Source organism: Bacillus rossius, chromosome 5 (genome assembly GCF_032445375.1).
Source record: "Bacillus rossius redtenbacheri isolate Brsri chromosome 5, Brsri_v3, whole genome shotgun sequence".
Classification (NCBI taxonomy): Eukaryota; Metazoa; Arthropoda; class Insecta; order Phasmatodea; family Bacillidae; genus Bacillus; species Bacillus rossius.
In genome coordinates this window covers 18,339,483-18,366,599 of record NC_086333.1, presented here as the reverse complement: position 1 = coordinate 18,366,599, position 27,117 = coordinate 18,339,483, and the positions used below count along the sequence as shown (strand labels likewise).

The window sequence follows — 27,117 nt, the reverse complement described above, 5'->3', positions numbered from 1 at the left end:
ATGCAGATATGCCGGTTCTCCTTGAGGTAGGTGGACTTAGTTCTCTTGGTAGTAATAAGATTTTGGCTCTGCTTTTTATGTAACGTGGATGAGAGGAACATTGTTTACAACACCTTCAGGTTCTTTTTTAAACAGCTGATAGACTTATGGCAATGGTAACTATGCTTGCTGAAGGTGGTGTTTAAATCGTATAATGACAGAAAAGAAGTGTGATGCCCACTTTCAAGGATAGTTTGAGGCAATTATGGTTTTTGCACTTTGGTGTCAAAGATTTTGCCTATATGTTAACAGTGTTTAACTTAGCATGAGATTAAATTATTTTAATAACATGTTTGCTGTCTTAATAAAAATGTCTGTGATGCCTCGCTACACATACGGTATTTTGTAACATGGCACGACATAATGTTGTGCTTCCCTGCGGGTTGTTATTGAGGAAAGTAGTATGTAATAGCCGGTACTAGATCAGGATGCAGGATGTGGTGCCGGTGCCGGTGTCCGCCATCTTGGATTCTGACGTCACGGCGGCCATCTTGGATGGTTGTGACCTTGACCTTTGACCTTGACCTTGAATTTGATCCTCAAAAATCGCCAAAATCCGCCAAAATTGGGCAAAATTTGCCCAAAATTCCTCAAAAATCGCCAAAATTTCCATTTCTGTGGAAAAAAGTTCCGCCAAAAAATCTCAAAAAATTCCACAAATTAAAAATTTCTCATTTCGAGGGAAAAAATTTCCCGTTTCGAGGGAAAAATTCCCGTTTTTAGTCCTTAAAAATCCCAGCGGCTGAAAATTCCTAAAACTGGCTTAAGCATCCTTAACTCAAGCCTCAGTTAAGCCATTTCTAGGAATAATGATACCATGACCGCCATCTTGGATTATGTCGTCACCGTTGCAATTTTCGTTACGGTCGCCATCTTTAACTTTTTTATTATCCGATTTTAATAAAAAAATTAAAATTTATTAAAAAATTCAAATAATATAAATTTAATAAAAATATTTAAAAAGCATACTTTTTCGACACGGATCTCGGAGTCCTCGGTTCGAACCCGACGAATGCAAAAAAATAAAAATGACGACCGATCGTTCCCTCGTGGTGGGTGCTGGCAGACTGACTCCCACCACTTTTTATCATCATCTAGTATGACGTCATGGCCGCCATCTTGTCTTCGATGCTGGAAGCCATCATCATTGTATCGTCGGCTAGAGTGCGCCGATGACATGTTAGTTTAATTCGTATCCGCTAGAGTGCAGTAATAATTTATTACTGTGACACCCGCCATCTTGTCATTTGGCCACCATCTTGAAAATCCGTAATTATTTAGCTAGAATTTCGGGAAAAGTTCCAAAATTCATTAAATAAATCACTCATTAATTTACATATTGATTCGATCGATTCCCGTCCTCGGTTCGATACCCGATCGTTGCAATAATGTTTAATCTTATGTAAAAAAAATAATTTAAATAAACCATGTTCAACATTCGTAAAGAGACTCTAAATCCTCTACGACCACCATCCTATCAGACATCAAGACCACCATATTGGAAATGTGTAATTTTAATGCTAGAGATCCGGGAAAAAGTTCAGAAATCATTAAATAAATTTGTAATCCATATAATGATTGATTGGATCGACTAAGGTCCTTGGTTCAATCCCTGGCCGATACAAAACAACTTTAATATTCTTAAAAAATACTAAAAAAGTGTTAGGTTTGAGAAAATAAAAACACCACAAGTTCTTTTAAAAAAAATTTATTACATAAATTTAATACACTACTACAAGTACAAAAAAATACACAGACAAATTACTAAAGTTTTGTGGATTTCTCGACATCTGCATCTGCCACCCACGAATTAAAGCGAGGTGGAAAGCCCCACCACTTGACGTAGGACCGTCCATTTCTTCGTTTTATAATCTTCTCCACCAAGTACGTATCGGGATACAACGTAGGCTTAATCTCTTCGGCATAGAAGCCTCCATGGATAGGTTTGTGGTCCAAATCTTCGTGGTAGTAGGTCCTAGGCTCTGATTCACGAACATGTGTCACACGGAAAAGTTCGGGACTCCAGTTTGCAGTGAAACCTTTCTCGAAGATACCTTTCTGCTTGGAGATTCGCACAATGCCACCGACGTTAGGTTTACGCTTTCGTGGATCTTTCTTTTTCAAGTTGGAAAACACTGTTTGAAGCAGGCGATTGTCCGTTACGTCCTTTGGCTTCATTTTCGTGGTAGAATGCACCGTGGAATTATACTCGCTTATTAGTTTCGACAAGATGTCAAGCCACTTGTAATTTCCGTTAGCCGTGAACTGTCGCCACATCTTGGAACGCAATGTTCTGTTAAATCTTTCGATAACGGAGGCCTTGACGTTACTAAATGTAGAGTAGTGTTTGATGCCATACTTCTTCATCAAAGCCTTGAAGGTTGCATTGTAGAATTCTTTCCCGAGGTCCGTTTGCAGGTGCGACGGTACACGTCCATCACGCAAAATATTTTTCATGGCCTTGGTTACGTCAGTTGCAGTCTTTGATTTTACAGGTCTAGCCCAAGCGAACTTGCTATAAACATCGATGACTGTCAACATGTACTTGAAACCTTTATTCAATCGGGAATACGGTATCATCTCAACAAGGTCCGCCTGGAATAAATCATCAATTCCACGAACTATGACTTTGCGACGAAGGTATTTTCGTCTAGCAGAAGCATGAAGTTCGCGAGCGATTCCGGTTCGACTCATTGTATGTAGCCAGCTTCCTTCAGTTCTTCAAGTATGGAGACTATTTCGTTGATGTACGAATAGTTTCCTACACTAAGCGAAGCATGTAGAATTCTAAGGCGATCAACTTATTCATTAGGGTCGTCCCAATATACATAGTCAAATGTCTGACCACTTTCTAGCTTTTTTAAACCTTCTCCGTGTATTGTTAGTTCACTGAAGAGATTAGCGAGAATGTCCATTTTTTCATGATCTACATCTTTATATACACCACTATCTGGATCGTTATCGCGAAAATGTGCATTGGTTAGCTCTAGCAGTTTTTTGTACCCTTGTAAGTCGTTGTGAGAATATCCTTTAGGTTCCCTGCGAAACAGCAATTCGTACAGACCCGGAGTCCCGCGCGTTTTGAACTCTGCTACGCGCACGATGTTTCCTGGTAGAAAGTCTATTTCTTTAGCACCGAGGAACCACTTATTATGTTTTCTGTACACTCCGTAGGTCGTGTCATTATTCCGGCTCGTAAACGATATCAGGTATGGTCAGACCATTGCATTAACTTGATGTCCCTTTTTCGGTATTTTTTTCTTGTGCATGGACTCTGTACTTGTTAAGTCCTCTTCTTCTCGATCTGGTTCATACTTTCTCTTCTTTACAGTCGGCATTTCATCTTCAACTTCTGTCTTCACAATGAAGGCTGGTTCTTCCTTGTTTTTAAGTTCGTCGAGGCGACTAGTGATTGGTTTAAATATCTCCTCATTTTCCATCTCACGTGCAAGTCTGGTTCGTCTAGCAAGTAAATATTTTTCGCGAACAGACTGTATAGCTCGATGAAGGTCACTGGCCAGGTCCGACATTGTACTGGCTGAAAACCTATTGCAAGACCTCCTTATATACTTTTTTTATTCGTTCGCAGAAACTTCTTTCTTGTGTTTGGCCAAATCTGAATTTGTTGACGATTGAGATAGTGATGCTTTCAGACTACTTTGAAAAGTCCTCAGATCGTCACGTCTTTGTGCATTCGATACTTCGATCATGTCGCGAATGCGTGAATCCGAAGCTTCCACGCGCTGGTCTATGGCTACGAGGTACTCAAGAAATTCCTTTTTCACCCCGTCGACTTTTTGAGCCAGTAGCGAAATGTATTTGCGGATATCGCCGTCATGAGACTTGAGAGCAGTACGTAAGTCTCGACTGCTACGACCGAATTTAGAAATGCTATGACTCATGTTTGGCAATAAACTGATCGAAACCTCGTCTGTACCTGCCCTTATATAGAGGCCAGTCCTTTACGATGACTAGGAATCCATGTTCTTCTTTCCAACACAAGGAGCACATGTCTTTGAATTCCTGGAATGTCATGTCGGTGTTTACATGATCGTCATAACCGTGGCGTAAATTAAGTTCGTCCATGCGAAACAAAACTATGACATTCGCGTTGTCTCGTAGGAGATGTTTTGAAATACGACCGTACGTCTGACACAGGTAAACGCAGTCTACCTTGGCGTGTCTGCCCATGGAAAAGTATTCTTGTATTATGCCTTGTTTCTCGCACATTACATCGTCGAACACAAACACGGAATTAGGCTTTCCTTCGTTTGGAGGTACAACATCGGTATTATCGCTAAACGGAAAATACTCCAGACCATCCACAGATTGTAGAACAGTTGCTAGGCGCTGGTACTTTGGCTGTTGCAACGACTTGGAATACAAGTAAACGTTCTCGAACCGAAGACCGTTTGGCTCCTCCAGTAAACTCAGTAAAACACACGTCTTGCCACAGTTGGACGGACCCGCCATTATGCATCGTACGGCAGAAGGCAGCAGTAAGCCATGTCGTGATTCACGCGCACTAAATACATCGTCTTGCGTAATGCGCACGGGCAAACACACGTCTTGCTTGACGACCTGCATTGTACTAAAGTAATTGTATAAAAGAAGCGTATTTATACTTTCTGGTCAGTTGTGCGTAATGACTCGAAGAGGTAAGAACAAAAAACACATCGGTGCAGGACTCGTAAACTCGCTGATAAACAATCTACCATTCGAGCTACACATTCCCGGCTACAGATTCTGCGGCCCCGGGACTAAACTAGCGAAAAGGTTAGCTCGCGGTGACGTGGGAATTAATTCTCTGGACGAAAAGTGCAAGCAGCACGATATCGCATATTCATTAAGCAAGGATCTGGAATCTAGGCACAGAGCAGATCAGATATTGACACAGGAAGCCGAAGATATAAGTAAATCGTCGAACGCGGGACTTGGAGAGAAAATCGCAGCGTGGGGCGTTTCCAAAATCATGAAGGCAAAGACGAAATTAGGACTGGGCGCTCGTCGAGCCGGCTCCATCAAGTCAAAGACTAACTCGCGCAAGACCAAACGCAAGACTGGTGCAGGCGTGCAAAAAGCCAAGCAAAAATTACAGACTCTCGACAAGAAGATTATAGGAGGATTTCTTCCTTTGCTTTTGCCTGCATTGGGTGTTCTCAGCGGCCTCATCGGTGCAACGAGCGGTATAGTGCGGGCAGTCAACACTTCGAAGAATGAACGCAAGCAGTTAAAAGAAGCACAGCGACATAATGCCAGCATGGAAGCCATTGCCATCGGTAAATAAAACGGCGCAGGACTGTACTTACGGCCGCACAAATCAGGCCTAGGCATGAAAAAGAAACGAATGAAAAAATCCTAAGTTCCCTACCGAAACGACCGCTCACCAATATATATTTAATAAAGTACGCACGCAAACTTCAAATACTAAATTTCCGCGGCGTGTTTATGCGAGACACTTTGCCCAGCAAGCCAAAAACGCACGAACGTGCCATCATTAATTTAGACACGTCGGCGGGTCGCGGCACGCACTGGGTGGCCTATGTAAAGACTGGAAACATGGCCGAGTACTACGATAGTTTTGGAAATTTACGGCCTCCGCCCGAACTGCGACAGTACCTGGGTCGGACCACTACGTTGTTTTACAATTACGAAACGGAACAGAGGCCTAATCAAACAAACTGCGGACACTTGTGTCTTCGCTTTTTAACAAACAAAAATTAGCTGACCAATAAAAATTGCTACTTAAAGGTTGTGTAGTGACAATAATTTATTAGTCATGTCGATAACACTTACCTTGACAGGTCATGCATCTGAGCTGCGAGCGGTTCATTTCCCGCCTCTGGATTTAGACGGAGAATGGTGTATCGGACTCGTAGATTTTCAAACGTATAATGCCATACCGAACATCGACGAGGAAAACTGCAAGATCTGATTCCTGAAAAGCGATGGGACCGCTCATGAAATACGGTTACCTGTTGGCTCTTACGAAATAGATGACATTGCAAATTACATCAGGGATATGTTACCACAGGATGTAGACTTTCAACTGCGTGGAAATCCAAACACTCAAAAAAGCATTCTAACATGCAGTGAAAATGTCGACTTTACGAAACCTGGGACCATAGGTACGATGCTCGGATTCGAATCAAAGGTGTATGGTACAGGAAGAACGTACGAATCTACGCGCGCAGTAAACATTTTGCCTGTGAATGTCATAAGAATAAACTGTAATTTGGCAAGTGGAACGTATCTCAACGGAAGACTAAGCAACATGCTGCACGAGTTTTCGCCGATGGTCCCGCCAGGATATAAACTGGTAGAAGTACCGCAAAGTATCATTTACGTTCCAGTCGTCGTGAAGTGCGCACACGAAGTCGTCGTCCGAATCGTTGACCAGCGAGGACGATTGGTGAATTTTCAAGACGAGGAAATTACATTACGTCTGCACTTGAAGCGATGGGCATAAAGTTCGTAACACCGAACAGTTATAAAAGAAATCGTATTGTCGTGAATAAGAACAGTTCTCTACCAGACATCGGTGCATTAACACCTGACAACATAAAGTATCTTCTCAGTATTGGACAAATGCCGAATAAATATGGAAGACGAAATCCTCAACGTGGAAGATCCGGTCATTTTTGATGACAGCATTACGAAAATGGAATTGCACGAGTACCAGCCTTTCCTGCTCGAACCGTACGCACTACCATCGGAAGTACGCATTGCTGTACAGCACCAAGATATTTGTACTTTACCTTCGCAGTCATTTCTACGTATAAGAGGCACGCTGACAAAAGCGGATGGTACGCACCCGACAACGACATCAATATCCTGCAATGGTATTCTTCACCTAATTGAGCGCATTACATATGTACTCAATGGCGTCAAGGTAGACCAGACGAGAGATGTAGGCATAACATCTGCTATGAAAAATTACCTTTCGCTCACGCCAAATGAACTGTCTGCTGCAAAGATGGCCGGTTGGGCTCTCGAGGATGAATATCAGCTTCCGGTTTATGCCGAAGGGAAGTTCGAAGTTTGTGTTCCTCTGTCCATGCTTCTCGGATTCGCTGAGGACTACAAGCATATAATCATTAATTCGAAACAAGAGCTCGTACTGCTTCTAGCCAACACGCACATTAATGCAATTGTCGCCGCTGCAGAAAACCCTCAAGATGTCTCGCTAACACTACAGTCTATCGAGTGGATGCTGCCCCACATCCAAGTGAGCACCGTTGAGCGAGTCAAGATGTTGAAGAACATAGAAAATGGCAAGAACTTCGATGTGCCATTCCGATCCTGGAGCCTGGAAACTTATCCTGGCTTGCCTCATAGTCAGCGTATCAATTGGATAGTAAAGTCCAGCTTCGCTACAGAAAAACCAAGATACATCATCATCGGTCTTCAGACCGGAAGACAGCTCAATGCAGGAGTAAGTCGCTCCGTATTCGATAACTGTCAAATACGTAATGTAAAAATATTTTTAAACAGCGAAAGTTATCCGTACGTTGACATGAACATGGATTTTGAAAGTGGAAGATTTCTTCTAGCATATCAAATGTATGCCAAGTTTCAACAAGCTTACTACGGGCGGATACAGTCACCGATACTGAGTCCCGACAGTATCAAGAACAAGGCACCGTTAATGCTGTTTGACGTTTCCAAACAGAATGATCGTATAAATTCAAACATCATCGACTGTAGGATCGAGATAACGACTAGCGGAAATATTCCGCCAAACACCTATGCTTTTTGTCTGATACTTCACGATCGGCTTGCATCGTACAATTGTCGAGACAAACTTGTGAAAATTCTGACATAAATACCGTTTCGTTTTCTATGATAATTTAGTTACGACCGAGCATTGCTAGCGACAAGATGTACTGCAACCTGCAAGGTTTCCAGAGCCAAAACGGATTCGTGCTCAAGGAAATTGGCGTCATTCACGACGGCCGGACTCGAACACGCACTTTCCGACCTCCGTATCCGTGGAAACTACTAGACGAAAAAAGTAAACGGTCGAATGAATGGCTATGTAAATATTATCATGGACTAGAGTGGGACGAAGGAAAAATTCCGTACCACTAAGTGAAAAACACACTTCAAGACTTACTACTGCAAAACGAAATAATCTACGTTGCCGGACATGAACAGAAGAAATGGCTACGAGAACTGTGTGACGTCGGAGCAGCTGAAATTGTGGATATACAGACCGACTACGGTTGTCCTTCCCTGCGCAAGCTTAGTGCAATATACGCCGTGCAGCTACGTGACAAGTTTGAACGTGTCTGTGCCTGTACAAACTCGCAGTTAATGCAGAAATGGCACACACAGTGTTAGTAGGAGCCTGCATATATAAATGTCGTACCTACGTACGTGCCTTCAGTTGGCGTTCGACCTGCAAGAAGATGTTTACGTTTCATCCTGCTAACGTGTACGTGAGCGCGAGACCTAGCTTCAGCAGTGTCGAGTACAGCTACTGGGATTCCGGGTATCTACGTACATATACAGAAACCTGTGATGGAGGCGCTCAGCATTGGTGGTTTGCGCACTTTCCTGTGTCCTACGAACCGACTCAGCAGCTGGTAGATTGTTGCGAACCTGGAAACTGCGCCGTCTATCACATGAGACCACACACAATCCTTCCTGCTAGCATCGCTGAGGTAGTCGCCTCGTCTTCACGTGCAACACCAAACATGGACGTGTTGCAACCTGTTGCGACCTATGATGCTTCTACGCAGACGTTCAAATGGTGTGTGTCTCGTCGTCGCAGTTCAGGCAGTGAATCTGTCCCAATTAGCACAGAGCCAAAGCCCAGGCGTAGACGTGGTCACAGACGTCACCGACCATGTCTTGTCGGAGTTGTCGACGTTGCAGAAGATGACCAGCTGGAAACCTGTGTTCCTGATCCCGTGGCCTGCGAACCAGTTGGAACCGGAGTCGACGAGTCAGTTCGTGCGGCATTAAAGACTTTGCTTGTGAAAATGCTTAATTCCTTAACCTAATGTGTATTTGTGTATGTTTTATAAATAAATGTGTAAAACTTGAACTCGTGTGTTTTTTATTTCTACAATTTTTAGGTACCTAATAAAAAAATAATTTTAAATACAGACGATATTTTGACTCATGTAGTATACCAGTTGACCGTGGGTATATAAGCGAGGTTCGGACGACTGGACCCGCAGTTCACCTCTGACCACGGTGCAGTACGGACGTGCTCTCTCCATTAAATTTCGTGAGATTTAGTTATGTCGACCGGAATAGAAAGTTTACCGTCAGCAGCGGGGACCTCGATGGCAGCAACGATGATGGAGACGGAGATCCCGATACCATTAGCAGAGGAGACCATGGCAGCGGAGGGCTCAATGGTTGAGGTGTCGACAGCTGTGAAGATCCCGATACCGACTGCAGAGATGGCAACGATACGTGCTGTTCCACCATCAGCTGAAGTTTCACCATCTGCATTCCAGACTTCATTTCATGAAGAGCGTACATCGCATCAATGCAAATATTGTGGCGCATCTTTTACTAAACCTACGAATGCGCGCAGACATGAAAGAAGCAGCTGTCAGAATAATGCTCAAAGAATACAATTTCAGTGTATAAAATGTAATAAACTAATTTCACGTCTCGATAGCTTACATCATCATTATAAAAAATGCTATCGAGAAAGTTAAGTGTGAGTATAATGAACATGGTTATTGTTTTGACTCATGTGTTGTACCAGCCGATGAGACTATATAAACGAGTCCTAGACAGCAGGACGCTCAGTTTGTTACTGCCGTCGGCGGTGTAAGGATCACCTAGTTTGCTTCTTCTGGTGCATAAGTTGTGTTATTGCCTGTTCTTGAGACTTCGATGGCATCATTACCACTATCTACACCAACCTGGATTGAAGGTCTACCATCATCAGTGCAGAGCACGATGTCATCGATGTCTACAGCTACACCTGCTCTCTCAGCACAGCAGGAGATTTCGACACGTGCAACATCTTCTGCAGAGCAGACCTCAACGGCTTCAGAAGTTAACATGTCAGCAGTGTTACAATGGTTGTCAACAGTTCCAGTGTCATTAATGAAGGAAGGAGCATCCAGCGGTGTTCCATCACCCGACTGCACGTACTGTGAGAAGATCAAAAACTTGAAATTACGGGATTATGTAATACACAATTGTAGTAATAACTCTGAACGCATTAAATATCAGTGCAACAGGTGTTTAAGCAAGTTTGTACAATATGGAAGATTAAAACGGCACCTAAGGAATTGTGATAGACTGGCTGTACATTCATCAGAATCAAGCTGTATATTTTGTAACAAAACATTAGCAACTATTCGAAGTGCAAAACAACATGAAATATATCACTGTCCTTTTAATGAAGACGATAATTCGTCTTTGTGTGAAAATTGTGGTGTACCAATATGTCGACCTGATAGACTGAATAGACATTTCAAGTCATGTAAAGGACTTTGTCCGTATAGTAAGAAGACTGTTTGAATCGAGAAATCCACAAAACTTTAGTAATTTGTCTGTGTATTTTTTGTACTTGTAGTAGCGTATTGAATTTATGTAATAAATTTTTTTTAAAAGAACTTGTGGTGTTTTTATTTTCTCAAACCTAACACTTTTTTAGTATTTTTTAAGAATATTAAAGTTGTTTTGTATCGGCCAGGGATCGAACCAAGGACCTTAGTCGATCCAATCAATTATTATATGGATTACAAATTTATTTAATGATTTCTGAACTTTTTCCCGGATCTCTAGCATTAAAATTACACATTTCCAATATGGTGGTCTTGATGTCTGATAGGATGGTGGTCGTAGAGGATTTAGAGTCTCTTTACGAATGTTGAACATGGTTTATTTAAATTATTTTTTTTTACATAAGATTAAACATTATTGCAACGATCGGGTATCGAACCGAGGACGGGAATCGATCGAATCAATATGTAAATTAATGAGTGATTTATTTAATGAATTTTGGAACTTTTCCCGAAATTCTAGCTAAATAATTACGGATTTTCAAGATGGCGGCCAAATGACAAGATGGCGGGTGTCACAGTAATAAATTATTACTGCACTCTAGCGGATACGAATTAAACTAACATGTCATCGGCGCACTCTAGCCGACGATACAATGATGATGGCTTCCAGCATCGAAGACAAGATGGCGGCCATGACGTCATACTAGATGATGATAAAAAGTGGTGGGAGTCAGTCGGCCAGCACCCACCACGAGGGAACGATCGGTCGTCATTTTTATTTTTTTGCATTCGTCGGGTTCGAACCGAGGACTCCGAGCTCCGTGTCGAAAAAGTATGCTTTTTAAATATTTTTATTAAATTTATATTATTTGAATTTTTTAATAAATTTTAATTTTTTTATTAAAATCGGATAATAAAAAAGTTAAAGATGGCGACCGTAACGAAAATTGCAACGGTGACGACATAATCCAAGATGGCGGTCATGGTATCCTTATTCCTAGAAATTGCTTAACTGAGGCTTGAGTTAAGGATGCTTAAGCCAGTTTTAGGAATTTTCAGCCGCTGGGATTTTTAAGGACTAAAAACGGGAATTTTTCCCTCGAAACGGGAAATTTTTTCCCTCGAAATGAGAAATTTTTAATTTGTGGAATTTTTTGAGATTTTTTGGCGGAACTTTTTTCCACAGAAATGGAAATTTTGGCGATTTTTGAGGAATTTTGGGCAAATTTTGCCCAATTTTGGCGGATTTTGGCGATTTTTGAGGATCAAATTCAAGGTCAAGGTCAAAGGTCAAGGTCACAACCATCCAAGATGGCCGCCGTGACGTCAGAATCCAAGATGGCGGACACCGGCACCGGCACCACATCCTGCATCCTGATCTAGTACCGGCTATTACATACTACTGAGGAAGATGTAAAATATGTTCTAAGATGCAGTGATGACGATTCCTCGTTCGTGTGTGATGTGGAACGTAAGTGAAAAACTTTAGTGGTCAACTATAGGATATATTTTAATACAGGTGGTATTCATGTTTCAAGAATAGCTACGATGTTGTAAAGTAGTAGAAGTAGTAGAAGAAAGAGTGAATGAAAAACACGCTGGTGTTTCTTGAGGTTGCTGGAGTTGGTTCGCTTGTGAATGGGGACGATAACTCAGTGCAGATGGTTTGTGAAGTGGTTCGGAAGGGATGGTGTGATACGCTCACCTGCAGGTTCTCCTTCAGACGGCTGGGATTGGTGCTCTTGGGAATGGCGACGATGCCTCGCTGCACGTGGTGCCGCAGGAGCACCTGCCCAGCGGTCTTGTTGTGTTTGTTGGCCACAGCCAATACCACTGGGTCCTGCGTTGGCCAGTTCCCTGTGGCCCTGCGCATACAGAAGTGTTTGACATTCTTAGATATCTATTTTCTACAATATGCCGTAAACTTTAATTTTCTTAATGTGATGTTGACACAGAATCATTAAAGGTGGCCCAGCAACATACAAGTTCATAAAAATGAGTATTAAATCATCCATTGTCTATTACGAATAGCTATTTTATTTTTTTTTACTATTTTTATCGGGTAAGATATGATTAACAAATCGGGATGAATGAACCAAATTTTTCAAACTCATCCTTATACATGAAAGTCCAATGTTTAAATGTTTTCCCAAATTAATTCGATATTTGACCAGAGATATTTAACGATTTTGCATAATAATACATGCTGAGCTATGGCATTTATTTTCCTAAAATTTTTTGGTATTAATGCATCTTTGACAATTTCCGAACTAAATTGTTTTTAAAAAAGGTTAACTACACATAAATGTTTGGTTAAAATGTTTTAAATCTATCATTAAAAGAAAAAAAACAATAAAAATTTATTTACATTTCAAATTACAATATATATAAAATATTTAAACTTTATGCAAAATGTGGTTTTTAACTTGTAGTTTGGAACTCTGCAATTTTAAACAGCTTTAATAATTTTAAATTAAATCAATACACTTAATTTATTTTCTCATACAAACAAAAAATAAATTTCAGTGTTGTAAGTAAAGATGATTTTGTATTTGGTAATCAATATATTTAATTTTCAATTGTGTCAATAATTTAATCCCAAGAGAGAAAATAATATAAGGTGCCAATTGTTGTGATAAATTTAAAAAAAAAAATTAATTTTAAAAATCATTTAACCGACTCATTGGTATTAAATAAACATTTATTAGTAATTGAAATAATACTTTTAGGTAAGTTAAAACTTATTTGCACAGTATATATTTGTAGATATAAATTAATAAAATAAGAAATTGTAAAACAATTTGTTACCAGGGTGCTGCTAGTAACTTTGCACCTGAGTTGGTAGCATGATATCTAAAAAGGCATTGATTTTAAATTAATAATTAAGTTTAGTAATTTTTAAAATAAGATAAAAATTTCCTTTAATTTTTTTAAGAAATAAGCATTTGAATATTAATGATAATAACTTTATAGTTAATAGTTAACTGTTTTCCTAATGTGCTTACCGCCCGCTCGTTTGTCTTAATTAGCGGGCGTCATGAGCCTCGAGTCCAGCGAAATGACCGGTGCAGTGAAACAACCAGAGCGATGGACTGCAGCGCCGCAAGTTTGATTATATTTCACTAAATTAAACGTGAAAATTTAGTACTTACAAAAGCAAGCTTGTGTGCGAGTGAATCTAGACACTTTCATCTATATGCGGTATTTTGACTAATATAAACATTATAATAATTAAAACAATTTATTGACAATGCATAAATAAAAATAGCTTAAAATGAAAAATAAGTTTTAATAAATATTAAAGTTAAAAAAAGTAATTAATTAGTTTAAGTATAAAGTTGTTTACGAAAAATTCTGCATATAAAAAGACAAAAATTAATGTTTATAGGAAAAGTACAAGTGCATATATTACGACAGTATATAAAGCCATGCTAAAATATTACAGAAATCATTTCATACTGTTACGAACGTTAGCAAGGCCACGTCATGCGCAGGTGCACACCGTAACATGAGATGTGCCGTGCGCACCTGGGTCGCCGCTTTATCTCCCTCCAGCCCTCCGCACTCCCCGCGCGGCGCCCTGCCTTCGACACGTAACTGACACCGAACAGCTGGGAGTGGCGCGAGCCGCCGACACATGTTTTCGAGAGATTTCTGCCGTCGGGACGGCTCGCGATGACGCGACAGGCCCCGGCCGCTCTTGTGAGTTCTGGAATTGCTGGGGCCTATATATATGCCCGAGGACGCCGGTCAGGAATCAGTAGAAAGTCAGGAGAGTTCAGGGTGAAGTCGGGAGTTATCCAGCGGCGGAGTTTCTGGGCGATATAGTGGTGAAGTCCCTGGACGAAGGTTCCAGGGCGAAGAGTTCAGTTCCGAGCGAAGTTCCGAGCGAGGCGTCGAGTGGGAGCTCGGCGAAGGGGAAGTGCGACAGCGGCGACGGAGTCCTGCGACGGAGGACCACGAGGGGTGCTGCGGCGAGAGTTGCGCCAGAGGTGTGGCCCAGCGAGGCGTGTGGATTGTGAGAAGCAAGTGACTGGAGGAGGCAACATTTTTTTTGAGTGCAATTGATTAATTGGCATTTTTAGATTATTAGCTAGTCATGTAAATAGTGGCAATAAATATAACTGTATGTGATAATAATCTTTAATTGGGCTATCCTTTACGAACCAGCAGTAAATCGTAACAGTATGTTAATTGTTCAACCAAAGTTTTTACATATTATTTATTTTTAAAAACATTTTTGTTTTCAATTTTTCAGGAAGAATAACAAAAATTGTTGGAAGCAAGATTTCTGAAGAGCTCTGTAAATATTTTTTTATGAAATAGAGGAATTGGTAAATTTATGTTCTGTTTATACAATATGGGATAATTATGAGCTAAATTATTTGACTGATTTTCCCTTTGATATATACTCGTTTTTGCAGCTATAATATAAAGCATTTAATAACAAATATTTTTAAAAGTTTAAAAAGTTTCTTGGATAGCAATTATTAGTTTTTAAATATACATTTTTGAATTGTAATAAGTGGTTTAATTTATGTTTTGCTCATTTATCCCGAAGCCATAATTGCCATACTGCAGAACGGCCTGATAAATTTCTAAGTAAACTTTTCTAATTCCTTTAAGAGATAATAAATATAGATCTTTGTTCAACAAAATAATATGCCATTGTTAGAATTTTGTTCGTAAACTAAGAAACATGTTTTTCCCATTTGAGATAAGGTTCAAGCACTATACCTAAGTATAATAGGTATATCCTGCACTCATTCTGTGACATTACATTTTTTTTGCAGTCAATGCTTGTTTCATTACACACATGAAATTTAAGTTCATGTTTGAACAGAAATGTTGGCTGAGAAAGTAATATATTTGTTTTTATTAATATTTAGAAAATTACTATCATCAAAAACATCATTAATATTTTTAAGTTTATTATTAACCGTTTCAAATACAGTAGGATAATTTTCGGAAGAAAAATAAAATTGCAGTCCGATTTCCAAAGAAACTATCTGCCCGCTATGCAATTTTTCATAAATTATTTATATACACACTAGCTGCAGTACCCGGCGTTGCCCGGGCTGAACACAGGGTGAAGGGGAACTTTCTCGAAATCAGTTGTAGTTAGTAATTGTCTTCTTAATTTGAATGTCAAGTGTGCAAAATAATTTATATCACTTTCAGATCCCGACAGACGTTCTGCCAGTGTATAGTTATTTACCTGTATTTATCTAAAAATTGGTGGTCTGTGTGTAGTCTAGACTCTATAAAGCACTATAGAGAAAAGATTAAAAATAAGAAATAACTAATATTGAAAAGATTCCATTATCTAGCTAATGCTCGGCATGCATGGCAATGCCTCATTCAGTTTTGTTTGTAATATGTTTGAAGTAGTTACACATATACAAATTATCTATCCATCTCTCTAAATATATAATATATTTTATATATCTATCTACATCTTTATATATCTATGTATCCATCTATCTCTATTTATCTGAATATATACATATATAACTCCCACTATCTCTATCTCTTCTATATATAAATCTATATTTAGCTCTATACATCTATATATCTCTTATCTAACCCATTTCATTCTCTATACCTCGCTCTATCTCAACTTATCTCTCTGTCTCTCTCTATCTCACTATATATATATATATATATATATATATCACTCTATCTCTGTCTCTCTTTTATATTTAAATAAATTGTGTCATGCGTGCGCACTTATACAACAAAAACAGACGAAGAGCCGCTATATAATATGAAATAAACACATTTTTTGAAACGATTTGTGCTCTAACTTTTGCAAAATAGTTATACCGTCTCAGAAACTTAAACGGGCATGCGCATAACAACTCACCAAAATTTCATCGCAATCGGATTAATGGTATAGGAACGCATACGGCACAAACAAACGAAAATTAAAGACATGACAAACGCATCAAACGATGGTGCAATTAAAATTCAAGGCAACTCTATCTATTGACGAAGTTAAGAACAAAACTGTTATGAGCGCCTTTATTTTGCTAGCCGCTGCGATCTCCACTAAGCGGGCTGGTCTCACCAAGCAGAAAAATATGAATTTGCCAGACCTTACTATGTGTATGATCGTGTGGCAGACATAGAGAAATGACACTCACTCACTATTTGCATGTCTATGACCTATGATTTTTTCTGTTACAAAATGAAATTATCACTTTTTCACTCCCTTAGGGATGGAATTTCATTATAATATGTGGTCTATGTGTTAATCCAGTTAATGAGCTCGCTGTAGGCGGGGAAGGTTGATCATGTGTTAATTGATCAGCTATCGACCGGGGTTGAAAAATATAAAATTCTATTAAAAATTAGGGGTTGGTGATAGAAGGATGAAAATTTAGGGTTGTATGTATTTTTTAATGCCACATTATAAAAAAAAATTAAAATAGTGTCCAAAAAATTTAAAAAAAAATGTTAGGGGTGGACACCCTTATCACTAAGGGGTATGAAAAATAGATAGTAGCCTATTCTCAGACCAACTGAATAGGCATACAAAATTTCATAAAAATCGGTCAAGCTGTTTCGGAGAAGTATGGTAACTAACACTGTGACACGATAATTTTATATATAAGATATCAGAAACTAAATTTGCCCAAGAATACTGCTCTGTGGGACCCCAATATTTATATTTAGGTAGTTTCCTAATTTATTATTAAATTCTGTTCTCTGACCTACTCTCCAAATTAAATTTAAACCAAGTGTTTGCCAGAATGCTTATTCCTACTTTATCAAATTTATCTAGAAGTATTTTTTGTGAGACTTTATTAAAAGCCTTAGCATCATTACACAGAAACATGTTTTACCTTTTTCTATGGCTTTTTGAATAAAGTTTAGTACTTTGCTTAAAGCATCATTTGTACGTAAACCTTTTCTAAACCCATATTGATTTACAGACAGTATTTTGCTATTGTCTAAAAATTACATTAATTTTTAACATAGTTTTATAAAATTTTTTAGTCGTTACTTAATATCGAGGTTGGAGTAAAATTTTAAGATGCAGATCTACCACCTTTATACAAGGGCAGAACCATCGCTTCATTTAGTCGTTCAGGAACTTTACCCAAACTTAAGCATAAATTTTATACATGAGCTATTGGTTTGCACAGTTTATATTTGTGTTATTTTAATATGTTTACACTTATGTTGTCTAGACCCAAATCACTGGAGTTTTTCATTTCAGATTTAAAAGATTGTTTGTCAGATTATATCACAGGATCTAAAAACAAAGACTATTGACAAATTATTTTATTAAATGAATAATTTTTGGATTTAGTATCAGACTTATTTTTAAAGATTTCTGAAGCCATAATATTTCCAGCCTTTATAAAATATATTTCGTGCATTTACAGCTTATCGTATAATACAGTTCTAGCAGATTTAACAAAACCAATTTTAATCCATGGTTTTAACATTTTTAAGGTCTTACGTGTACTAATTCTAAGAGAACTAGCTTTAAAAATTTAATTTTCTAGCAAAATGACGAAATTATCTATTGCACTATCAAAATTTTGTTCCCCTAAAACACATTCGGATTCAAGAAAGTCAGAGAAATATTTCTATAGAAATTTGTACATATCGTGCTTTCAGCAAGGGACATTTGACACATAATATTGTAGCTAATAACAGTAGCAAAATGATCCGTAATTTTAATGTGTGACACTGCAGTATAAACACCATTTATATATATATATATATATATATATATATATATATATATATATATATATAAATCATAAACAATAAAAAATTGTTTTTTATTTAAGTATTAAAAAATGGTCGATTTTTTAGGTGAAGCGAAGCGCACCGGGCACCAGCTAGTTCATTATAAAATACACTGACAGTTCGTAACACCACACGGTTAATGCTACCTGGAGACATTCATATAAATATATGTGTACCACCGTTTACGATAAATATACGGAAAACATGCTTAACATGGCTGAACATCTTGTATAAACAAATATTCACGCATAAAACTTTTCTCAATAACCTGTATAGAACACGCGTTTGCATATATATATATGAAAACGTGTATATATATATATATATATATGCAATATATATATATATGCAAACGTGTATATATATGCAACTTTTCTCAATAACCTGTATAGAACACGCGTTTGCATATATATATGCAAACGTATATATATATATGCAATATATATGCAAACGTGTATATATATGCAAACGCGTGTTCTATACAGGTTATTGAGAAAAGGTTTATGCGTGAATATTTGTTTATACAAGATGTTCAGCCATGTTAAGCATGTTTTCCGTATATTTATCGTAAACGGTGGTACACATATATTTATATGAATGTCTCCAGGTAGCATTAACCGTGTGGTGTTATGAACTGTCAGTGTATTTTATAATGAACTAGCTGGTGCCCGGTGCCCTTCGCTTCACCTAAAAAATCGACCATTTTTAATACTTAAATAAAAAACATTTTTTTATTGTTTATGATTTTTTTTTTGTGATTCTAAAGCACTTGGGTATACAATAATTTTGTTTTGCCATCTTGAGAAAAAACTAATAAACTTGTCGGTTTACCAACGCGGGAACACAGGACATACAATTGACCATGTGAAAAGCAATAATATTCAAGGTTTATTCAACATACTTGAAGAGATTGACCTTGGGGTTTGTTGATTGTCATAGCGAATGCCAAACGAACTGGAAACTGCAATCTTTTTAATTCAAATAGCATATCAGATGGAATCATTGGAATTCGGGGAATTAAAAAGTCTTCTCCTTTCCATTTTTCATTGATTATAGTTGCTTCTATACAGTTTAACATTAGTTTTTTTTAATTTCAAGACGTGTGCCATTACATAAGTTTGGTGGATGTATATTTCTTAAAAGAATAATTGGAGCTCCGAACTTTTAAATTTAAGTTTTGTGGTGGAATGCCGGGTAATTCCAATAAATTTAGGAATTCTACAGGATAATTGATAATTTCATCCTCATTCATTACAGAATCAATTGATTTGTACGTGTGCGATTCTTGATTAATTTTTTCGAGAATTGTTTGATTTAGATCATTAATTTCATTAATTTTTTTGGCCAGAATGGCGCGTTCACAAAGCCATTGATGGTTTTTGTAATTTAGTAGATATTATTTGTGAGAAAACCTTGCCCATTAATTCTTGAAGTAATGGCACAATGGAACAAATTTTTCAGGAATGGTTATGCAAATAGTAGTTTGATCGATTGGCATTTTTCCATTACTAATATCTAACAACTCTTCATAAAATGTTGTGGCAGTTGCATCGTTTTGTATGTGTACACGCATATTGATTGTTAAGTTTAGCTTCTGAACGTGTCGCCACAAATGAGATACTTTTAGACAGGCATTGAGTTAATCTGCTGGTGTTAATTTTGGTATTACCGGTAGAGTTTGTCTAAAATCTCCGGCTAGTAAAATTAATGCTCCACCAAATGGGCTATCATTGCTTCTTAAATCTTGCACAGTGCGATCAAGTGTTTCGAGTGACTTTTTCTTAGCCATCGTGTATTCGCCCCAATTGATAAATTTGCATTGCTGTAGAATTTTACCCATTCCACAATTTTTGGAAGTATTGCATGTTAGACGTTCTACGATTTACATATTTAATGGCAATTTTAATTCAGAGTGTGCAGTTCGTCCACCATCCAATAAAGTCGCAGCTATCCCTGAAGATGCAATAGCCAACGCAATGCACTTTGTGAGTGAACTTGTACCAATATGACACAGATAATAAAGGTTTTGTCAGTACCACCAGGTGCACCTAGAAAATAAAGACCACCTCTATTATTTAAAATTGCATTTGTAATTTCTTCGTATATAAATTTTTATTTTTGTGTTAAAAAGTGGTATTTTAACAGCAATAAATTGTCTTAAATCATCAACATTCAATTGTTGTTCACATATAAGTTCACGATCACAAACATCCAGTGCTGAATGACGTGGAGCTACCATTACAAGTTGAATGAGTGGTTTCTTTACGATCGATAAACTTAATTCTTCTAATTTGATAAGGGCTTCATTAAAAATATGATCAGAAAATTGTATTTCGTAGTTATTGGCAGTTGTACGAATGTGATGAAGAATATCTTCGCTTAAATTTCCTTTAATTTATCCCAAAGTTCTTTAGGATTTAATGGAGAACATACGGTTAATATGATTGCAAATAACGTACGTATTTTATGTGGTCGACTTGTTAAACTTTCATCTGCCAATGCTTCCTCCCAATGTTAATTACTTTCAAGTAATATAAGCTTTAGAAATGATTCACGATATGTCTCGCATTCTTCGTCATTAATTGTTTTTAATGATTTAAATGATGTTAGACCTTTAACAAGTATGAACAACATACGTAAATAATAATATTCTGAGTTGTTTTTTTTTTTTTTGGTTGTACTGTATATGTCTAACAACTGAAATTCTTTGCTTTCGTCTGTGAAATTTTTTTGATGATGGATTCCATGTGAAATATTAGGGTAATTGAGAATATAGCAATGTTGTGGCAAAATTATCTTCTTCGCACAATTTGAAGAAAGCAGTCAATGTTGTATCTGGTGCATTAAGTGCTATCTGTACTGCACTTTCCGTTTTAAAATAAACACATTGTCTATTTTCAAGGTGAATACTGAGATGAACAACTGTTGGATGACGATTATGAATTGGAAAGCTATATATATTCCACACTGCTTCGTTGCTACATATGTATCTGCCCATTCGATATTTCGTGACTTCATCAAATTGTGTGTTTGTATTTGAAATTCCAAAAACAGCCTTATCACTGTCTTTGGTTACATGCTTACAAATGTATGTGATGTTTTTGACGGAGTTGCAGTATTCTACATTGATATGCGCATTGAATATTTTTGAAAGCAATGGCAAATAAGGAACAACCCATCGGTTATCAATCTCATAATCAACATTTTTTTTTATTTTGAATGTTGTTGTGTGTCCACCAGCGTCGGGTTTACGACGTCTGTATTGTGGATATCCATCTGTGCCTGTATTGTGTCATGATGTAAAGCTCTTGATACCTTTTACTACATTTTCCATCAACCATACATGGTGATTGTGGATTCAGAACACCACATGGACCATGCACCATATTTTTGATAACAATGTCAAATAATACATGATCAACTTGTTGATTTGGTAATCCTGCACTTAAAACATCATCAATTTTATCTGGTGTTATTTTGTTTTTCAACCAAATAATTATGCGTGCATGTGAAAGTCCTCTTTTTTTGCCATTCGATGGAGTACATCCAGCAGCCAGTTTCTCCAAAAATATAATGTTTAACTATTAAATCCATCAATTTTGTTAATTTTTGTTTAAAAATTCTGGCAGTTAAATTATGACGATCAGCTGCTTTTTGACCTGGCATTAATAGTTGATTTATTTCATCCCAATATGGATTACATGTGAACGTAATAAATATATATGGACGGCCGTAAGATCTCACAATGTCATGGCATCTTGACCGTACTCGTGCATATGTCTTGGGCTGCCAGTAAATGTTGCTGAGAGAATGACCGTTTTTCCTATATCAGTAACATTCCCATCGTTGGCGATTCCATCGCGTAAGTGTTTGTAGTCGTCTGTGCGCAACTTTTTTTATTTAAACGAATGAAAAGATGGCGTTCGCTTTCAATTTTCATCATTAAATGGTATGAATAAAAATTCATTACAGAAACTTTTCTACTTGTTTCTTCTCTTGTTATTGGATTTACCTGTTTTATGTTAAAGTGATATCCATCTTCACCCTCCCAAAATATAATGGTGTACTGTAATGCGTCGAATGAGCGAAATGTTTCTGAAACTCGTTGAATCGTGTTGTTGCGACGGTGTAAAATAATGTGAAGTGTTTCAAACTCTTCACCAACCATTACTATAGCCACCTCATTTATTGTTGGTGCATTAACTCGTATTCCATTTTGTCCAACAGGTCTTTTATCAGATCTAATAAAAAAGCGATAATCGTCAGCTGGCATATTCTCGATTGCTGTTTTAAACAACTAAATGAACTGATTTTGTTCATGAAATATTGTTTGCAAGGAGGCAACAATTTCTCGTTTTGTACCAGGATTGTAGTTGCAACGTTGGTCGATTTGTTGTTCATCATCTCCCATAATATAAATTTGAAGAAATTTGTGTTCTTCATCGGGTAATGGCAATAATGAACCACAGCGATGGTACACTTGTCCTTGAATTTTGAATGTTCGCATAAAATGATCATGTACGATAGTGTTTGCACCAAAAGACGTCATTTGAAAACATGAATTGTATTTACGAATGTTTGTTAAGAAATACTTTGAATTTTGTGATACACCAGAAAGCAATGATAGTAATGGTTCTGGTGGTGAGCGTAATATTGGCAACATAATCTTACCGTTTGAACAACACAATCCCGGTGCTTCATCGCTGAATTTCAACGCATTACAATATATACCAATTTCATTCATTGGACCAATAATCCATTCAGCATGTTGACTGAAGTCAATGGTGTTATTGTAATTAAATTCGAGACAATCAAATAATGGCATGTCACGTCGTATTAAATTTCTTGAAAGATTATTTGCAAATCTTTGTTGTCGTTGATCAATATTTTCGTTTGCTTTTGCCTGAGATCCTGCAATAGGTTTATTTTCATTACATAATTCTCTCTGTCTGTCTCTCTAGAGCTTAATTCATTTATACGTTGTTGATTTGCAATTAAACGATTTTGATGATATTCTTGAGATTCTGATGCCCTTGTTTGTCTGTTTCTTATTCTGGTACTTTCATTTAGTAGGGTTTTCACTTCATCACTTTATGATTCTCGTGTCAGTCTCATTCTTCTAGCAGCTTGGCTGTATTGATTATCGTTTTCGGCGTGGCATCGCAAAAATAACCTGTTAAAAAAGCTGTTGAATAAAATAAGCTTCGCTATCCAATTAATGTCCCAAATCAGAAAACCAATTGTTATGGTTACCAATTCTTTATTTTAATTCTGTTGTTCTTTTGTTATACATAGTGAGATTCAAATAAATTAAATCCATGATTCTAATTTTAATTAATTTAACTAAACGGCACTAATGCCATCCATCGGTTACCCGTGTAACCATATTATTTGGTGTTACAATGCTGCCACATGCATGTATATATAAAATTTCATATCAATTCGACCTATGGTTCAAAAGATAAAAGTCACTGCCACCAGCGCCACCTATCCGGTACAAACGTAACTATATTCGTCGGAGTGGTCATGTCGCCCTTTATATGTGTGCAAAGTTTCATATCAATCGGGCTAACGATTCTCGAGTTTTAGGTGAACATACTTACACACATATATCTTTATATATATATTTCTTGTGTGCGTGTGTATGTCACTGAACTCCTCCTAGACGGCTGGACCGATTTCGATGAAATTTTGTGTGTGAGTTCACGGGGATTCGAGGATGGTTTAGATTCACAATTGTATATTTTATCTCGATTCTGAGTTAAGAAAAAAAAACACGCTTTAAAAGCAAAAATTGCAATGCATTATTAGAAGCCATTAAGTTTTGCTATTGTAAGGAACTAAGTAGAGAGTAAGAAAAAAACAAAGATCCTGACTGTTTATAGCGTCGCCATATTTGTTTCAATTTTCAATACCCTTTTTGTATATTACAATTTAAATTTCAGAAAAAAAAATCATGTTTCATAGCCACACAAATAGTGAGGATGGTTTAGATTCACAATTGGATATTTTATCTAGATTCTGAGTTAATAAAAACTAAAAAAAAAACACGCTTTAAAAGCAAAAATTGCAACGCATTATTAGAAGCCATTAACTTTGCTATTGTAAGGAACTAAGTAGAGAGTAAGAAAAAAATAAAGATCCTGACAGTTTATAGTGTCGCCATATTTGTTTCAATTTTCAATACCCTTTTTGTATATTACAATTTAAATTGCAGAAAAAATTCATGTTTCATAGCCACACAAATAGTGAGTGTGTGTCATTTCTCTATGTCCACGAGGTCTCGCCGCGTCAATTTTCTCCTTGGAGCGAACCCGTCCGCTTAATTAAATAAACAGCTTTTATCGTTGAATGATTTCATGATTTATTTAATGAAAATATGCTCTCATAAAAAAATTAGTTAGATAGACATTAAATAGGTGTCTTTCTCTCACTCTCTCTCTCTCTCTCTCTCTGAAATGTATGTAGCTTTCTCGCGGGTCAGTAATGCAGACAATCTTTACATTCTAGCTCGAGACGGAAAAAACAGTAAATGTGGTTTACAAAGACATTTTATGAAGTGTCTTCCCGTCATTACATTTGAAAGTAGAAACATATTTACTCAAAATTTAGATAGTAACATATTTTTATTGCAAAGACTGAAATAGAGGTGAGAAAAATTATCATTTGTGAACATAAGAAAACTACTACAACTGTATCAACTGTTACGTTATAATGTTTAAATTTCTAAATGGTATAAAGGTAATACAAAATTCCATGCGGAAAAAGTAGTGGGCAGCAGATACGTATAGTTATAGGTGTGGGGCTATGCATGCTGATTTTTCATATACTGCATGGATGCGAACATGTAAGAATAATCTATCTATCTTACTATAATAAAACAGTACTTTTTCTGTCTGTCTGTTTGTACGCGATTTTGATGAAATTTTGTGTGTGAGTTCACGGGGATTCGAGGATGGTTTAGATTCACAATTGGATATTTTATCTCGATTCTGAGTTAAGAAAAACTAAAAATACACGCTTTAAAAGCAAAAAAACTAAGCATTGTTGATAATTAGCCTCCATGGCAACGGGCTTTTGCATTGTTGTTGCCTTCTGCGTAACCATGGGAAAGGTTTTTGGTAACGGCAGTGGCGTGCCCAAGAGGAGGGGTATGTATAATGAGAAGATACAAAATGTCCAGCGTAGAAATACTTACCGCCATATCCATATCTCACAAAAAGTACATTTGGGCAGGACAATGTCTGTCGGGTCCGCTAGAAAGATATATAGAGAGATAGAGATATAAATAGAACGATAGAGAGAGTTATAGAGATATACATAGAGAGATATAGAATTAGAGAGATAAAGAGAGATGCTTAGTATACGTTTAAAAAATTACAAAAAAAAAATTGATTGAGGCATTGCAACGCATGCCGGGCATTATCTAGTTCTCTTATATATTTAGATATATATAGATTAAGGGATTCGTGAAAACATCCAGAAGGACATCTGTAGACAGCTAAAAGCGAAGCACGGTTTAAAAAAGCGTGATCGCTGTAACTGAGCGCGAAAGTGACACGCAAGCAGACTGCTCCCGCAAGGACACACTCCTCTACGTCAGCAGCCAGCTCGCTCTTGACAAACACCGCTACTCCATCACTTTTATGAACCATTGTAGTCCGCAATGGAGTACAGTGAACTCTATCCACTTAGCAATGTTCCAGTTAAAACAATGATATATTTTGCTTTAATATCCTACAACAAGACAAAGAAGTTTTTGAAATTGTTCTTTGTACTTCTAATATTTAAATGCAGGACACTGAAACCATTATCAGTAAATGTTGTATCTAATTGAGACACGTCAATAAAGTCCATTTAAAAATGTCTGCACGCAGCTAGGAAGACTATCTAGAGTGTCATGACTAGGAGTGTTTTTAAATTAGTTGTAATGGTCACAAAACCGGGGGAAAACTTGTTATAAAATATAAAACAGTTTGTGATCTTAAAATCTATATCATGTCACTCAATAGTTTTATAATAGTTTGACTTATGTGCTCCCTGCTATTTAACTGTTTATTTTTGTCAAACCTGTATACATGTTAAATAATTACTGCTTTTTATATTATTTTCAAACAATATCCAGACTTTTTATATTTGGTTCAACATTTTTGAATTGTTTTCTATTAAAAGCTAAAATTATTCATTACTTTAAAAAAATTATTTACATGTATGCATATTTTCTTGTAGTATTCGATGTATTCAGGAAATTACATATGTTTCTATATTAAAAATAAGTGAACAGAACTGTTATAAAGTTCCAGATAATACTAGATTTAACTATTTTATAAAGAGAAAATTTTCTATTCATCTTCACATAATGTAATGCAACAAATATATTTCCATACAACAATCTAGTGAATGAAAGTAATTTTAAATGCCTTAAAATGTTAAATTAGTGATTTTTAATCCCCGAAAAAAAAAATTAAAACATGATCCGACGATCTAAAGAGTTTTTGTGAACTTTAGTCAGCATAGAACTTTTCAGTCAAAAAATGCTTTACTATTCGCCGTATTGTTTTTATTTGAATGAAACCGGGACATAGTATAAAAAATATCTAATATTTTGTGCCTGGCTAAAACATTTAATATCAAACAAAAATTTATAAATTAAAGATCTTACAAAAAAACTAAATATTGATCAGACAGAGCTTTTCTTCACTATACCGAAAAGTAAGATTGTTAATAATTTAATTTTATCCTTTTTTAATATCGGATTAATATTTTAATTTTAGTAATTGCATATTTCATCTCAGCAGCTTACTGGCAGCTGGTAGATGGGGAATTT

The 27,117-nt window shown here is 36.9% G+C and overlaps 1 protein-coding gene across 2 annotated transcripts in view; it reads right to left on the bottom strand.

The window, feature by feature from the left end:
• Positions 1 to 27,117, bottom strand: part of LOC134531618 (aldo-keto reductase family 1 member A1-like) — a 77,939-nt gene that overhangs the window by 19,447 nt on the left and 31,375 nt on the right. For both annotated transcript variants that reach the window (XM_063367373.1, XM_063367374.1), the window contains exon 5: positions 12,229 to 12,388. In XM_063367373.1, the coding sequence (XP_063223443.1) occupies positions 12,229 to 12,388 (160 nt within the window). The remainder of the gene's footprint in view (positions 1 to 12,228; positions 12,389 to 27,117) is intronic.